This window comes from Ursus americanus, chromosome X, assembly GCF_024610735.1.
Source record: "Ursus americanus isolate L20-20 chromosome X, mUrsAme1.1.p, whole genome shotgun sequence".
NCBI lineage: Eukaryota > Metazoa > Chordata > Mammalia > Carnivora > Ursidae > Ursus > Ursus americanus.
Window position 1 is genome coordinate 25,674,029 of NC_142164.1, and position 17,773 is coordinate 25,691,801.

At 39.3% G+C, this 17,773-nt stretch overlaps 1 protein-coding gene and 1 pseudogene across 1 annotated transcript in view; one reads left to right on the top strand and one right to left on the bottom strand.

Moving 5' to 3' along the window:
• XIAP (X-linked inhibitor of apoptosis) overlaps nucleotides 1-17,773 on the bottom strand; it is a 56,917-nt gene that overhangs the window by 15,513 nt on the left and 23,631 nt on the right. Inside the window, exons 2-6 of the mRNA XM_045797492.2 lie at nucleotides 9,117-9,366; nucleotides 4,054-4,962; nucleotides 2,881-2,980; nucleotides 1,763-1,841; nucleotides 1,018-1,060 (exon numbers count right to left, since the gene is read on the bottom strand). Of these exons, the coding sequence (XP_045653448.1) occupies nucleotides 1,018-1,060; nucleotides 1,763-1,841; nucleotides 2,881-2,980; nucleotides 4,054-4,962; nucleotides 9,117-9,270 (1,285 nt within the window). The 5' untranslated portion in view covers nucleotides 9,271-9,366. The remainder of the gene's footprint in view (nucleotides 1-1,017; nucleotides 1,061-1,762; nucleotides 1,842-2,880; nucleotides 2,981-4,053; nucleotides 4,963-9,116; nucleotides 9,367-17,773) is intronic.
• Nucleotides 9,297-10,145, top strand: LOC123792331 (partitioning defective 6 homolog beta pseudogene; annotated as a pseudogene).

Consider the following 17,773-nt stretch of genomic DNA (forward strand, 5'->3'; position numbering starts at 1 on the left):
AAACATTATCAAAGTGGTTCTCCTTCGTAAGCACATTTATGCACATATATATAGTTTTCTCTTATCTTGTAACCCTTAAGATACTAAATAGATGATGCCATAAGGAGTGGGGAATCAGCAGACATATTCTAAATTAAACTTTTTACTATTTTTGAAACATGATGCCTAAGTTAAGAACAAGATCTACAGTGTGATAGAGGTTTCAGAAGACCCTGTTTACAATCCTAGTTCCACTACTGATTTGTCATCTAACTGTGGGCAGGTCACTTAGCCTCCTTGACTCTGTTTCTTCATCTGAAATGTGGGGACAATGGTATCATCTCTGCTTAACATAGTATCTTTCTGGTTTTTGAAGATGTTTATGATGAGTCAATAATCTTCGGGATAAAAATCTCTACCTCTCTATAAGGTAACAGGAGATAAACCGAACCATGCCCCTCTGTGAAGAAACTGGGGGAGGCACAAAGACGGCATGGGACAAGGAAGCAGGTAAGGCTGAGCATGATGATGGCGCATTAGTAGAGCGTTGGATTCATGATCCTGGCTAACTCAAGAAGCACCTGGGACAAAAATACACTGAACTCTTCCCTTTGTGATTTTAACAGAAATGGCAATGGGAAGCCTACAGTTGTTGCTCCTGAACTTGGAAAAGCTAACTGCCCAACCTCCACAGGAATGTTCTTAAAATTTTATTTTTTAGTATAATTATTTTAATATAATTTTATATTATATATAACTATATAACTTATAATTTAATATGATTTAGCATAGTTTTTAAATTTTCCAGTACAATTAATGTGCAGTGTTACATTAGTCACATGAATGTTCTTAATGTATAAATATCTGGCTTAAATTTATAGGCACCTCATTAATTCTTAGATTTACAGCAATCTCATCTCAAATAAGTACACCTTGATTACCTTGAAAGAATAAGCTTATGTCTCCACCCTATAAATAACAACTGTAATAAACTGGCAATGAAATTAAAAGTGTATTTATTTTAATAAAAATATTTACCAATTCTTTTAGTTAATGATGGTGTTTTCTCAGCAGATCTTACCTAAAACAGAAATATGGATTATAAGTTAGAGTTCTTTTTGGTAGAAGGCAATTACCTCAATTTGAAAAATTACACTAATCGTGAATTTATAAATTGGCTTTATTCCAATTTAACATACGAAGGTTCTCAAGAGGCATAACATGATAAAGCTAGAAGGAAGTTAAAAGATCATCTAACCCAATCCATTCACTTTACAAACAAGACGCTGAGGCTCAGGGAGATAAAACAACTTAATTGAGGCAAGAGAGTTCATGGTAGGGCCATAATGGCAACTCTGGCCTCCCATTCTACTCCATGGCTCTTCCCACATGGTACCGATACCTTGGCTGCCCCTGGCCACACGGTCAATTTAGACACGTTTCTGAGATTTAAAATACTGTCTATGAAAAGTTTACAACTATTTATGAGTATAAAACACATTATACACAAAAGTCTAACTTCAGAAAGCTGAGGGATTAAGTATTTTAGTTCTTCAAGCCCATTTTCATTTACAGTGATAGCTAAATCAATAAGCTCATGGTGATTCCCTTTTCATAAATCTGCTTCAGGTTAAGAATAACAAGCATTCCTTAAGATCTCCCCTTTAAGGCTCACCATATATTATTCATTTAAGATACTATACTGTGAATTTTACACCAAGAAATCATTGCAAAAGAAATTAAATAACATTTAAAAATATGTATTCTACAATATGTGACTTACCATAGAGTCCTCAAGTGAATGGGTTAAATGAATATTGCTTACATATTCTTGTCCCTTCTCTTCTAACAGATATTTACACCTAAACAATTAAAAGAAGGTTAAACTTTGGTAGCTGATAAATTAGTAAAGTATAAGTAAAGATATAATCTCCATGATCTTAATTCCATTAACTTGCTTTTTGATATTTCTAAAAAGCTGCAAAATGAAATGTTATCCAATTCCTTATCAACTGTCATTTTAAAGTTAAAAAAAATGTCCCCTTTATTACGCTACTTTGCCAATCTTAGTGAGGCAAAAAATACCAACCGGAGAACTTTCAACTTTTAAGCAAGTTATCAAATTATCGCCTTAAGACATACAATTTTTTTTTCAAATAGTTGATCTTAAATTTTATTTAGAGTATTAACCAACTGTACATTTTGAAGGAATTCTTTGGGCTTTCAACCTTTCCTTTTAAGGCTTTTTAAAGTTAAGGTTTATTTTCAAACAATCGCTCTGAAGTTTTAAGTTATACTATTTTGCAGGCCAAAAATTCTACACCATTTATATATATGTATACTTTATTTTTAAAGAAGATGGCAAAGAGACATTTAGAGGATGTCATTATCACTCTAAGATGACACTGATTGTAAGAAGTGTGATTATTTTATGTACCACCAATGCCAATTAAATTATGACCCACTACCAGATGTGTCCTCCTTTCAAGAATTTGAAAATGTGAACGACTGTATGTCTTAGAATCAGTGAGATATAGTACTATTTGCTAGGGGATGTGATGGGTTCTTAGGGAAAATCCTTGGCAACAAGGGCTCTCTTGTGCCTATCGTGAAAAGAGCCTACTTCCAATAACAACAAAACTGTATATTCCTAATTTGATGTTTAGAAACCGAATCATCTGAATGCCACAGATAGAACATATAAGCAACAAATGCTCTGGTCACCAGAGAAGGCTTAGGGCTTTTTTTTTCTATAAAGTAGGTGACCCCATTTTTATAAACCTGGTGTGAACTGCAAGCCATGGTGAAGGCAAAAATAGTTGAGGTGAAAAGTTATTCAAGATTTTCCCACTGCAAAGTGTCTAACTTGCCTGTTCCTAAATAAACATTTAAATGCCTTACCCTGGATACCACTTAGCATGTTGTTCCCAAGGGTCTTCACTGGGCTTCCAATCAGTTAGCCCTCCTCCGCAATGAAAGCATTTTACTTTATCACCGTCCCCTAAGAAAAGACACAAGGAAAAATACACGCATTTGTGCAATTAGAAGCTTACGCAAAAATCCCCCCTTTAACACCATGGAATTAATCATTTCTAAATTACATGAAAATCTTAGAGCTTCAAAAAAGATGCTCAAATTCATATCCAAGTAACAAACATGACTGTTTGAGGAGGAAATACACAGTAAACTCACTGATTCAATTTGAGGCATTTTACAGAAGGCGAAAATAAAACTGCCCAATTTTCATGTGAAAAATTACAGTTGTTACCTTCTTTCTAACATGTAATTTGGGGCAACCAATACTACACTTTTCCAAACTGTGAAACTTTAACAGTGAAGTTCAGCATAACAAAATTACAAAGTAAGGTTCTCTAAGGTTATAGCTACACGACACTCAACAAACCTTCAAGATTACTGTAGGAGATTATGTAAATAAAATATTGAAATAACTAATATTTGGCACTACTCAATCCTAAAATAAATGGGTCAGATATATAATGGTGTAACTTATCTGAATACTCCTGGAAGCCATCACACTAATGGCCCTTCCTGACAAGGTGACAGCAGTCCATTTGAGAACTGCTTACTTGAAGCAAGAAGGCATCATATAGGGCAGCTTTCAAATATATAGTCTATGTACTAAAGGCAGATATCAATTTTAATATCGGCCAAACTAAACTCTCTAAGGTTGACTCTTTTTATGAGGTGTAGAAGAATGCATGTAATACAAGTACTGAGCACATATAGTAGGTGCTCAATAAATGAGAGTTAATATTACTGTCAGATCCATTCTTCTATCAGGGAGATCTATCATCTTTTGCATATCACCCTTCTCCAAAAAAACAGTCACATAAAGGTAAACATAACTCATAATATGGTAGCCTTTCTCACATAAATGTAGTGGTTACATTGCAGATTCACCGTAAGGGTTCACAGATTAATACTGATGTAAATAATCATGCCAGCCTACACCTAAATATTTACCAGTTCAAGGGGCTAAAGGAATCTACTTTTTAGGAGCACTGGGGAAAGTTGGGAAGTTATTCATTAGCCTGGTTTTATAATAAAGTTTACCTAAAGCATAAAATCCAGCTCTCGCAAGCTGCTCCTTGTTAACTGAGTATATCCACGTCCCAAAAGTAATGATCCGTGCTTCATAATCTGCCATGGCTGGATTTCTTGGAACATTTGTTGAATTTGGGTAATTCCTATCAGAACTCACCACATCAGATTCACTTCGAATGTTAACATTCCGGCCCAGAACAAAAAAGCAGTTAGGAAAGTGTCGCCTGTGCTCTGACCATGCACGATCGCAAGGTTCCCAATTTTTCAGTTTTCCACCACAACAAAAGCACTGCACTTGATCATCAATACCTGTGTAGTAGAGTCCAGCACTAGCTAACTCTCTTGGAGTCAAGTGGGCATAGTCTGGCCAGTTCTGAAATGACTTCAATCTAGCTTCTTCACTATACATGGCAGGGTTCCTTGGATATATGGTGTCGGATATATCTACGACCTGTCCAGTTCTCAAAAGATAGTCTGCATGAGTCTCGGATGGCCTGTCTAAAACAAAATGATTTCTGTTTCCCAGGTAGCTTTCCGCTTTATACTGACCATTTTGGATACCCGGATTTGTAGGTTGTGCAGCAGCATTTTCAAAATAAAAGCCATTGATAAATCTGCAATTTGGGGATACTTTCCTGTGTCTTCCAACTGCCGAGTCTCCATATTGCCATCTATCTATTGCTGCATGACAACTAAAGCAACGCACGGTGTCTCCTTCACCAGTATATAGAAAACCAGCTCGTGCTAGTGTTGATGCGGAAACAGGACTACTACTTGGGAAATTAGCAAAAGTTTTTAATCTATTAAACTCTTCTACAAATTCTTCATCCTTATCGATGTCTGCGGGTACACAAGTTTTAGATCCTTCAAAACTGTTAAAAGTCATCTTCTCTTGAAAATAGGACTTGTCCACCTTTTCTAAAAAGAGAACATTACATTAGGAAATCCAAAATGTGAAACACAGGCAATATAATTTTGATATTAGGAGCTAACAAATTACCTACTGATGACATAAAATTAATTACACAATCTCAAAGAAACACCCTAATTCTAAATACTAGAGCTCTACATTACCACGATTCAAGTTATAGAGTAAAAACTAGCATTTTCATTTTTTAGAGGAAAGTAATATTTAAGCAGGTAGAACTATTCATTTTTAATTGCTTATTTTACATAAATATGGGAACTATGTGATACAGAATATATTAAAATTATTAACCATGTAAAATTATTAGAAAAAACATAAAAGCATAAAATATGCAGATTCTTAAACTCTATGCATAATTGTTGTAATGGATCATTATATATTCAAGGCATCAAAGTTCAGTTTTTACAATTTAAAAAAACCCGTATGTTCAGAATGTTAATGAATTAATTTTTAGTATTTCTTTACTTTTCTGCTTAGCAAAAGGTATTTTTTTTTAAAGATTTTTTATTATTTATTTGACAGAGATAGAGACAGCCAGCGAGAGAGGGAACACAAGCAGGGGGAGTGGGAGAGGAAGAAGCAGGCTCATAGTGGAGGAGCCTGACGTGGGGCTCCATTCCGTAACGCCGGGATCACGCCCTGAGCCGAAGGCAGACGCCCAACCGCTGTGCCACCCAGGCGCCCCAGGTATTTGAGTTTTACTCACAATATTGGTTCCAATATGCCCTTTAAGAGCATCAAATGTTTCTGATTTTCATGCATATGAAAACTGGACTCTTGTAGTCCATTTTTTGTTGGAATCGGATCATTTCAGATGTATATATTACCGCCCTCTAGAGGGTAGCTCTGGAAAAATACTAAGTATGTGTAGACCTTAATTGCAGTTACTTTTGCTATCAACTTCCCATGGTCAAGAAACAATCTGTTCAAATGGAAGAGAAGTACTACTGCAGCCTCATTAAAGCTGCCAAATTACAGCTGTGTAACATTTAACCCAGATAAAATACTAAAAGGAACTAGCTGGGTTATGAGAAGGGTGGCCAGATAATTTATCCTCCAAACCTGGACACTTTGGAAAGTGAAAAATGATGCTACTAATAATTACACTCGGACAACAGGCATAAATCAGGGTTGCCTCAGGCAAACCTGATTCTCAGAATCTCACACTGTTCCTCATACTGTGTTCAGTATACGCTTGGAAAAAAAAACGGTCACAGTAATTGTCTCTACTTCATATGTGCATGAATTGATTTCTTGGGAAGAATTAGCAGCCCTGGCATTATGCTGGCACAATATGTCTTGGAACATTATCTCAGAGTAAGGTTCAACACAAGGCTTCTGTCTTGCAGGCTGGCAACACAGTTCAGTCTTTCCTGGCCTTGTCAATTTACAATGGTAGTAATTCATATATACCGCAAGAGCTGAGGTTTATCTGCATACAACGATTTTTGGAAGAGAGACTCCGTGACTCTTCATTATTATTTCCCAGACGTCTGAAAACATTTTGACACTAGCTTCAAGACCCCTTGTTCAATCAAGTGTAAGCTGGATGGCAAAAATCAAGATTCAAAGAAACCAAGGCTGGCTGACAGGCTGAGATGAAATTTATTAGGGATATTAAACATTACGCTCTGACTTTAGAAATCTGTTGCAGAACTAAAGGAAAATGGAAACTTGGTTTGGAAAGAAGTCATGTGAAGGCAAACCTCTAGATTAAAATCTTGGGATTTTAGTTAATTAAAAATTCCATTATGTGGGGTGCCTGGCTGGCTCAGTTGGTAGAGCATGAGACTCTTCATCTTGGGGTCATGCGTTCAAGCCCCATGTTGGGCATAGAGCTTATTTAAAAAAAAATTCATTATGAGCCAACATTACATGGCTACTAAAAAAGAAACTTAAAGCAATTCCAGGCTGCATTAATGTTCAGATGTACAAGGTCCAGACCCAATTCAGCTACACACTGAATATTATTTTCAGTACTGAAAACACTTCAGAAGGAATATTAACAAAGCGTCATATCTATAGAGAACAATGAGCATGATGAAAATGGTGTCCAATGAGGAACAGGTAGAAGAGCTGAGTGTTTATCTCAAAGCGAAAAAAAATGTGGGGAGAGGGCCGTAGAGGACAGAATAATTACCGTTAGCTAAGAGGCTGTTATATAGGAAAGGGATCCAAATTCAGTGTAGTTTGAGGACACAGTCCAGTCAATGAATATAATTATAGCCTGCAGATTTTAACCCAATACCAGGAGGAACAGTTACAACAATCAACAGCAGTGCAGAATGGATTGGGGTGCCTTGTAGATTTCTCCCATCATGAGAAGGCACTTGGGCACAGACTAGGAAGCACGACAAAAGTCTATAATGACCCTGAAGCATTAATGCTCAATATAATCCAAAACATATGAAAATTACCTTCTCTGAAGTGCTAAGTTTTATTTCTCAGGTCAATCAAAACAGACAAGTATAAAATCAAGGATCTATTCTCATTTCACAATAGTGGACATTTTGTATGGTTCAAGGAGTCACCCCATTTCAGATATTATTACATAAAACTCCATCATTCAATAATAGCAGGAGAATCTCTATTTGAAGCTTTCAAGTGGAGACCTCATCTTCCCAGGGGTTATTTCCATGCTAATAGTTTAGATTTCACCGTTTTGAAAAGCAGATATTTATTCAGAAGCACCCAACTGAACACTACATATACTTATCAGAGTGTGAGCTTTTGTTGAAGGGTGTGAAAGCAGAATTACCAGAGAGGTTAAGGGTGAAAGGGAGAAAAATGACTGACAACAGATAGAAACGTTGGGATTGGTGGAAGGCACCAAAGGAAAGGGATGAGAGAGAGGATTTTTTTTTTTAAATAAAGTATTTAAGTGAAATGAAGGTACAAGAGATGATACTTAGAAAATAAGTATATATGTAGCACAGGAATTGTGAATAGAGAAGAAAATGGGGTACGGATATCGGAGAAGGGTGATAAAAAGCTTTGGATGTGAAAAGGTCTAAGTGCAATAAAGTACGCTGAGATCATTTATGCTTCGCTGTGAAAGCACACTCAGGCTTTGTATTGGGTAAGCACAAAGGTACGAAGGCACACAGAGAAAGATGTCAAAGACCGCTCTGACATTAAAGAGGCTAGGCAGTCAGTAATCTTGGGCGGAACGGTGGTTGGGAAAAATGGTACTATGGAAGCCAACACTGGCACAGAAGAATCAGCACGCAGTGTTTATATGACGGGCATGGAAGATTTCAAGACAGGGAGATGTTGTGTTTAAAATATACGCATACCAAAAAAATACACATACATGTACATATGCATACATACACAGCACACATATATATTTAGCCTATTCAACTGGGTAAAGACAGCCACATAAACCCCACCTACCGGTATCTGCACACAATACAAAAGTTCCTATTTTCCCCAGGCTTTTATTACTAAAGTTGTCAAATACACAGAAAAAAGATTTTAATGGGGAAAAGGACATAAAATAAGATGTACATTAGACTGCTACTGCATGAAAACATATACTCATGGATAAGACTTGTTTTTTTAATTTTTAAAAGTTTTATTTATTTGACAGATTTGACAGAGAGAAAGAGGGCATGCATGTGCAGGAGCATAGGGAGAGGGAGAATCAGGGTCAGGGAGCCCGATGCAGGGCTCAACCCAGGAGCCTGAGATCACGACCTGACCCGAAGGCAGATGTTTAACCAACTGAGCCACCCAGGTGCCCCTGGATAAGACTGTAAGGTAATTTTTAAAAAGTAAACTCTACCCCAAACACAGGGCTTGAACTCATGACCCGTAGATTAAGAGTCACATGCTCCACTGACTGAGCCAGCCAGGCACCCTCCCCCTTTTTTATTGTAAGGTAACTTTTATTAACTGGGTAAATTACATTAGGGTGGCAGGAGTACAGGTGATCCTTTTCTCCAGAATGTCTTTTTTCCCCCAAAAAATGTCTTTAATAATATTTTCACTTACAGTCTCTCAGGTTGGCGCTGTTGGCCGGGATCAGGAGCCCAGGCCCAGGTCAGGAGCCCAGTCATGGGGGAGGTGGATGGGCTAACTGCCCTCTCATCCTCCTCCACTGGAGCCCTGCAGAGAGGGAGGGAGGGAATTGTGTCTCTACCTGCTGCATTGCCAGACCACTCCTTGCTGCCCTGTGAAGCCCTGTGGAGCTCCGTGAGGTCGAGCACTGAGATCCAAGCCACCTCTACAGGTGCATCTGGTGAGCTGTGGATTCCTGGGCTGCAGCTGAGTGTGCCCACACGCCCGCCTGGCATTCCAGAGAGGCAGCCCGGCACTCAGCATGACTGTGGCTGCAAGGGCATCCTGGAGGTGAAGAGCAGGTCTGGCAGTGGATTTTACTGTTTTTTTTTCTAGAACGAGGAAAACTTGGGATATTTTAAGGAGTTTTATGGATTACTACAACATGTTCATAAAATACCTAATGTTGACAATTTATTAGGCTATGCTTCCAGGGAGACTTACTACTTATAAATGACAATTATCATAAAGGTGTTTCAACAGACAACCCACTGCTTAGGATTTTTATACAGAAAAACGAAGAGGCAGATTAACAGTGCCTTTGGTACAGACATTCTAATGAAGAAGGAAAATGTTTTAGTCAATGCATTGTGTTCTGTCAACCACAGAAAAAAGCCACATCCAGTCATCAGTATGCCCCAAGACTTTAGACCTGCATCTTCTATTACGGACATGAATATTCTCCTAGAAACACATCATAGGGTTAGTTTATCTTTACAAACACAGCACCGAACATTTTCTAGGACTCTGTAGCCAGGATGATTTCAGAAAGTCTACAGGAGACACAACATAGTTTAGGTAAGTCCCAGGGATCTTTAACATCCTGGCTTGTTCCAGGAGATCTGGTTCATACCACAGGGTTACTGGATATTAATGATGAAGTTTCAGAAGTTAATGGCATAGAAGTTTCAGGAAAGAGCTTTGATCAAGTAATAGGAGGAGTGTAAACAGTTGCAATTTCATCATAACAGCAAGACAAGTAAACCAGAACAATGTTAGGAACAGTAGGACTAGCGTAGGAACAGTAGAGCTAGCAGCTCTAGCTAATCTACTGATAATAGCCTTCTTGGCTATCCACAGCAAATTAAACCACATGTTGACCAAAGGATGAAGACAGTGATGAAGATGACATTATTACTAAAGATAATGGTATGCTACGGAAGATTCCTAAAGCTGTTCCCACTACCAGAAAGCCCGGAATGGTTAACACACATAGAACAAACTTCATTTTGAGTCTGGACAAAATAGTTTTATTCCTTCTAATTGAGTTTAACATCCCTAGCAAGTGGCATGAACAGAATCTGAAACACATGTACCAGATCAAAAACTCTTAGAATATGGAACAATCATATTATGAAATCATCACTCAAATGTTTTCTGAAGATGTCACAGGACTTGTAAATATGACTAGTTGAAGAACTTTTAAACGTCTGAGTCAATGACCTGGAACAGGCATGAGAACAATAGTGTTGCAAGTTTAAAATGTTATTAAAATAAATAGAAACAGAAAGTAGATTAGTGATTGCCCACAGCTGGGGCAGGAGGGGAATAGGGAGTGACTGCAAATGGTTACTGGGTTTCTTTTCAGAGTAATGAAAATATTCTAAATTAGACTATAGTGATGGTTGCACAATTGTGAATATACTAAAAGCAACGGATATGTACATTTTAAAATTAATTTTATGGTAGGTGAGATAGACCTTGATAAAGCTGTGTAAATGCTAGTTTGGCAATTGTCAGCATAAACTGGTAGATCAGAGGTGATCTTTAATTTTTAATTTTATTTTTTTAAAGATTTTATTTATTTATTTGAGAGAGAGAGACACAGCCAACGAGAGAGGACACACAAGCAGGGGGAGTGGGAGAGGAAGACGCAGGCTCCCAGCAGAGGAGCCCAATGTGGGGCCCAATCCTAGACAGCTGGGATCAGGCCCTGAGCCAAAGGCAGACGCTTAACGACTGAGCCATCCAGGCACCCCTGATTTTTAATTTTTTAAAAAAATTTTCAAGTAAATGCTATGCCAAACATGAGGCTTGAACTCACAACCCTGTAATCAAGAGTCACATGTTTCACCAACTGTGCCAGCCAACAGCCCTGGATCAGAGGTGATTTTAAGGCTAAAACAAAGAGACCTTTGCAAATGAAATCACATGCTTTTAATATGGAAAACTAGATATTACTATACATTTTCATAAACAGGTGAGAAGACAAAATCACGTCTATTTGAAGCAGTTAAATATTTAACCTGTTACAAAGATCCTAGTTAATTTTTCTTCCAACTACATTCTTTAAATTCTAATATGAAGTCTAATTGTTATCTCTTTTGATACTCTGAGGACCTCAGTTCATATGCTCCCAATATTTTATTTCTTAATGTTCTTCTGTTCCTGATCATTACAAATCATGTTCTGAAACGCATTTTTTCTAACTTCTAAGAAATCAAACCAATTGGCTGTTTCTAGGAGTTTCTTTCCATATTATAAAGCACTGAAGCTATGTTTCTGAATTATGAAATTCTGTGAGTTTTTAACATCCACTTTGTTCATCTTACGGCTTACGTACTTATAAACTAGTTCCAAATAGGTATAATTTGTTATGAAGTGCAGTTAACTGTGCTGACTCTGGTAATACAGCAAACTCTCCTTTCTTTTTTTTCTTATTTTAATTTTTTAAATTATATTATGTTAGTCACCATACAGTACATCCCTGGTTTCTGATAAAAAGTTCGATGATTCATTAGTTGCGTATAACACCCAGTGCACCATGCAATACGTGCCCTTCCTTACTACCCATCACCAGTCTATCCCATTCCCCCACCCCCGCCTCCTCTGAAGCCCTGTTTGTTTCTTAGAGTCCATAGTCTCTCATGCTTCATTCCCCCTTCTGATTACCCCCCCCTTCTTTATCCCTTTCTTCCCCTACCAATCTTCCTAGTTCTTATGTTCCACAGATGAGAGAAATCATATAATTGTCTTTCTCTGCTTGACTTATTTCACTTAGCATTATCTCCTCCAGTGCCATCCATGTTGCAGCAAATGTTAAGAACTTGTTCTTTCTGATAGCTGAGTAATACTCCATTGTATATATGGACCACATCTTCTTAATCCAGTCATCTATTGAAGGGCATCCCGGTTCCTTCCATGATTTAGCTATTGTGGACAATGCTGCTATGAACACTGGGGTGCATATGGCTCTTCTCTTCACTACATCTGTATCTTTGGGGTAAATACCCAGTAGTGCAATGGCTGGGTCATAGGGTAGCTCAATTTTTAACTTTTTAAGGGACCTCCACACTGTTTTCCAGAGTGGCTGTACCAACTTGCATTCCCACCAACAATGTAGGAGGGATCCCCTTTCTCCACATCCTCTCCAGCAATTGTTGTTTCTTGCCTTGTCTATTTTTGCCATTCTAACTGGCATAAGGTGGTATCTTAGTGTGCTTTTGATTTGAATTTCCCTGATGGCTAATGATTTTGAACATTTTTTTCATGTGTCTGTTAGCCATTTGTATGTCATCATTGGAAAAGTGTCTGTTCATATCTTCTGCCCATTTTATGATTTGTTTATTTGTTTCTCGTGTATTGAGTTTGAGAAGTTCTTTGTAGATCTTGGATACCAGTCTTTTATCTGTAGCATCATTTGCAAATATATTCTCCCATTCTGTGGGCTGCCTCTTAGTTTTTTTGATTGTTTCCTTGGCTGTGCAGAAGCTTTTTATCTTGATGAAGTCTCACACGTTCATTTTATCTTTTGTTTCTCTTGCCTTTGGAGATGTGTCATGAAAAAGGTTACATTGGCCGATGTCGTAGAGGTTGCTGCCTATGTTCTCCTCTAGAATTTTGATGGATTCCTGTCTCACATCGAGGTCTTTCGTCCATTTGGAGTTTATCTTTGTGTATGGTGTGAGAGAGTGATCAAGTTTCATTCTTTTGCATGTAGCTGTCCAACTTTCCCAGCACCATTTATTGAAGAGACTTTTTTCCACCGGATGTTTTTTCCTGCTTTATCAAAGATTAGCTGCCCAAAGAGCCGAGGGTCCATTTCTGGGTTCTCTATTCTGTTCCATTGGTCTATGTGTCTGTTTTTGTGCCAGTACCATACTGTCTTTGTGATCACAGCTTTGTAGTACAGCTCGAAATCCGGCATTGTGATGCCCCCAGCTTTGTTTTTCCTTTTCAACAGTTCCTTGGCGATTCGGGGTCTTTTCTGGTTCCATACAAATTTAAGGACTATTTGTTCCAGTTCTTTGAAAAATGTCATCGATATTTTGATCGGGATAGCAATGAAAGTGTAGATTGCTCTGGGTAGCATGGACATTTTAACTATGTTAATTCTTCCGATCCATGAGCATGGAATATTTTTCCATCTTTTTGTGTCTTCTTCAATGTCTTTCAAGAGTGATTTGCAGTTTCTAGAATATAGGTCCTTTACGTCTCTGGTTAATTCCAAGGTAACGTATGGTTTTTGGTGCTATTGTAAATGGGATGGATTCCCTAATTTCTCTTTCTTCAGTCTCATTATTCGTGTATAGAAATGCAACTGATTTCTGAGCACTGATTTTGTATCCCGCCACATTACTGAATTGCTCTATAACTTCTAATAGTTTGGGAGTGGATTCTTTTGGGTTTTCCATATAGAGTATCATGTCATCTGGGAAGAGAGACATTTTGACTTCTTTGCCAATCTGGATACCTTTTATCCCTTTTTGTTGTCTGACTGCTGTTGCAGTTGAATAATAGTGGCGAGAGTGGGCATCCTTGTCGTGTTCCTGATCTTAAGGGAAAGGCTTCCAGCTTTTCCCCATTGAGAATGATATTTGCTGTAGGCTTTTCATAGATGGTTTTTATGAGATTGAGGAATGTACCCTCTATCCCTACACTCTAAAGGGTTTTAATCAGGAAAGGATGTTGTATTTTGTTAAATGCTTTTTCTGCATCTATTGAGAGAATCATATGATTTTTGAATTTTTCTTTCTGGATAAAATCTAAGACACCAATTGATTTGCGAATGTTGAACCACCCTTGCATCCCAGGGATGAATCCCACTTGGTCATGATGGATAATCCTTTTAATGTACTGTTGGATTCTTTTTTTTTTTTTTTTAAGATTTTATTTATTTATTTGACAGAGATAGAGACAGCCAGCAAGGGAGGGAACACAAGCAGGGGGAGTGGGAGAGGAAGAAGCAGGCTCATAGCGGAGGAGCCTGATGTGGGGCTCGATCCCAGAACGCCGGGATCACGCCCTGAGCCGAAGGCAGACACTTAACCGCTGTGCCACCCAGGTGCCCCTGTACTGTTGGATTCTATTAGCCAGGATCTTGTTGAGAATTTTGGCGTCCATATTCATTAGGGAAATCGGTCTGTAATTCTCCTTTTTGATGGGGTCTTTGCCTGGTTTGGGGATCAAGGTAATATTGGCATCTCATAGAATGAGTTTGGTAGCTTTCCTTCTGTTTCTATTTTTTGAAATAGCTTTAGAAGAATAGGTATTATTTCTTCTTTGAATGTTTGGTAGAATTCCCCAGGAAAACCATCTGGGCCTGGAGTTTTGTTTTTTGGAAGGTTGTTTATCACTGATTCAATCTCTTCACAATTAATTGGACTGTTTAAAAAATCAATTTCTTCCTGTTTCAGTCTTGGTAGTTTATAGGTTTCCAGGAAGGCCTCCATCTCTTCCAGATTGCTTAATTTATTGGCATAAAGCTGTTGATAAAAGTTTCTAATAATCCTTCCAATTTCATTGGTGTTGGTTGTGACCTCTCCTTTTTCATTCATAATTTTATTAATTTGGGTCCTTTCTCTATTCTTTTGGATAAGTCTTGCCAGTGGTCTGCCAATTTTATTAATTCTCTCAAAGAACCAGCTTCTAGTTCTGTTGATTTGCTCTACCGTACTCCTGGTTTCTAATTCATTGATTTCTGCTCTAATCTTGGGTCAACTGCTTCCTCGTGCATGCATTAGGCCTGTCCCTCTGTTGCTGTTCCAGCTTCTTGAGGTGAGAATATAAAAACTGCATTTTTGATGTTTCTATTCTTTTGAGTGAGGCTTGGATGGCTATGTATTTTCCCCTTAGGACTGCCTTCGCAGTATCCCATAGGTTTTGGACCATTGTGTTTTCATTCTCGTTGGTCTCCATAAATTGTTTAAATTGATTTTTATTTCCTGGTTTATGGAATCATTCCTGAGCAGGATGGTTCTTAGTCTCCAAGTGTTTGAGTTTCTTCCAATTTTTTCCTTGTGGTTGAGTTCCAATTTCAAAGTGTTGTGGTCTGAGAATATGCAGGGAATAATTTCAGTCTTTTGGTATCGGCTGAGACCTGTTTTGTGTCCCAGAACATGGTCTATTCTTGAGAATGTTCCATGGGCATTAGAATAGAATGAGTATTCTTTGGTTCTGGGGTGTAGTGTTCTATATATATCTATGAGGTCTAGTATGGCATTCAAAGCCCTTGTTTCTTTGTTGATTTTCTGCATGGGTGCTGTCTATTTCTGATAGTGGAGTGTTGAGGTCCCCTACTATTAACGTATTTTTATCTATATGTCTCTATTCTGGTTAAGAGTTGGCTTGTGTATCTTGCTGCTCCCCTGTTGGGGGCATATATATTTATAACTGTCATATCCACTTGCTGGATACATCCTTTAAGAATAATATAGTGCCCTTCTGTGTCTCTAACTATAGTCTTTAGTTTAAAATCCAATCTGTCTGAGAATTGCTACCCCAGCTTTCTTTTGAGGTCCGTTGGCGTGAAAGATGGCATTCCATCCCTTTAAGTCTGAATGTATCTTTAGGTTCAAAATGAGTCTCTTGTAGACACCAAATGGATGGGTCATGTCTTTTTCTCCAATCTGCAACCCTGTGGCACTTTATGGGAGCATTTAGGCCATTTACATTGAGACTGATTATTGAGAGATAAGATTTTAATGATGCCATGTTGTCAGTAAAGTCTTTGTTTCTATCGATTGTGACTTTCTGTTCTGTATCACTCTTGGGGCCTTTTTAAGCTTTATAGAACCTCCCCTTAATATCTCCTGTAGGGCTGGTTTCGTGGTTACGAAATTGGTCAATGACTGGTGATTCTGGAAGGTCTTTATTTCTCCATCAATTCTGAATGACAGCCTTGCTGGATAAAGGATCCTTGGCTGCATGTTTTTCTCTGAAAGAGCTTTAAAAATGCCCCCCCGACCCTTTCTCTCATTCCAGGTCTGTGTAGACAGGTCTGACGTAATTCTGATACCTTTGCCTTGGTACGTGAGAAATTTCTTTGCCCTGGCCGCTTTCGATACTGTATCCTTGGATCTAATATTTGCGAATTGCACTATGACGTGATGTGGCGTAGGTCTGTCATGGTTGAGTTTGGGAGGGGTCCTCTCTGCCTCTTGGACACGAATGTTTGTTTCCCTTGCTAGATTAGGGAAGTTTTCAGCTACAATTTGTTCAAATATCTCTTCTAGATCTCTGTTTTTCTCCACCCCCTTGGGGATGCTGATGATTCTGACATTGGAACGTTTCATTGAGTCAGTAATCTGCCGTAACCTACATTCTTGAGAACGGATTTTTTTGAGTCCAGATTCTATTTTAGCTTTCTCTTCTACTAACCCATCCTCCAATTCGCTGATACATTCTTCTGCCTCATTCACCCTGGCCATCAGAGCCTCTAGTTTTGACTGCATTTGGCTCATAGAATTTTTAATTTCTGCCAGATTCGCTCTCATTTCTGCCCTTAGAGATTCTGTATTCTCATTAACATTTTCGTTAATACTTTTTTCAAGTCTACACATCATCTTGACCATTGTTACTCTGAATTCCATTTCTGATAATTTGGTTATATCCATATCCATTAGTTCTGTGGCAGAGGCCACAGACTCATTCTCTTTTCTTTGCTGGGGGGGATTTCTCTTTCTTGTCATTCTGATGAGGAGAGGTTGCGGGGGTTTCCAGAGCCCAAATTATTGACTGGGACCCAGGCCATGCACCCTTGTTTTATAGGGATCTTAGGGATGTGGGCTTCTTGATTTTTCAGCCTGCCTTCTGTGTTCTGGGGGAGGGGCCTGCCGCGCCGATACTCAGGCAACCCTGTTTGGGTAGAGTCTCCGTGTCCCCTGCGAGGGGGGATGGGGATGGGCACACTGTGAGCCGGTATTTCCAGGCTTTTGTTCTCTGGCGGCTTTCCCTGGCGGTTTGCTGTGCCTCTTCTGAGAGTCAGAGCAGCAGTGGCCGAATCTCAGCCTCTGTCTCAGAATAGAGGGATCGCGGACCATTCTCCACTGATGTTCTGGCCACTTTAACTCTGTTTCTGTTGGTGCTGCTCAGCCCTGCAGCGTCCTGGGATGTGCACCCCACACCCGGCGTCCCAGCCCTCACTTCCAGGGCCGGCGCGTCTCTGTCCTTTGTGTTTCTAACACCGCCAGCCGCCAGTCGCCCCCACGTGCTCCGGGAGCTCCCGGTCTCAGTCTGGTTCCAGTGAGCGCACCTGAGCTCCGGTTTTCAGTCTGCACGCACTCCTGGCTCACAGTCTCAGTCTGGATCCAGTGAGCGCACCGGGATTCCGGAGTTCCGCGAGATGCCTGGTCGCGCGCGCTCCTGGCTCACCGGTCTCAGTCTGTTCTCTCGCGGGTGCCGTCCGCGAGTCCGCCCGCTCCCCCGTGCAGGTGGCCACCGCTTCCTGGCGCCCGAACGCGGCGGCTCCCTCCCCCTTCCGTTTATCTTCCGATATCTGTGCACGGTTTCATGGCTCCC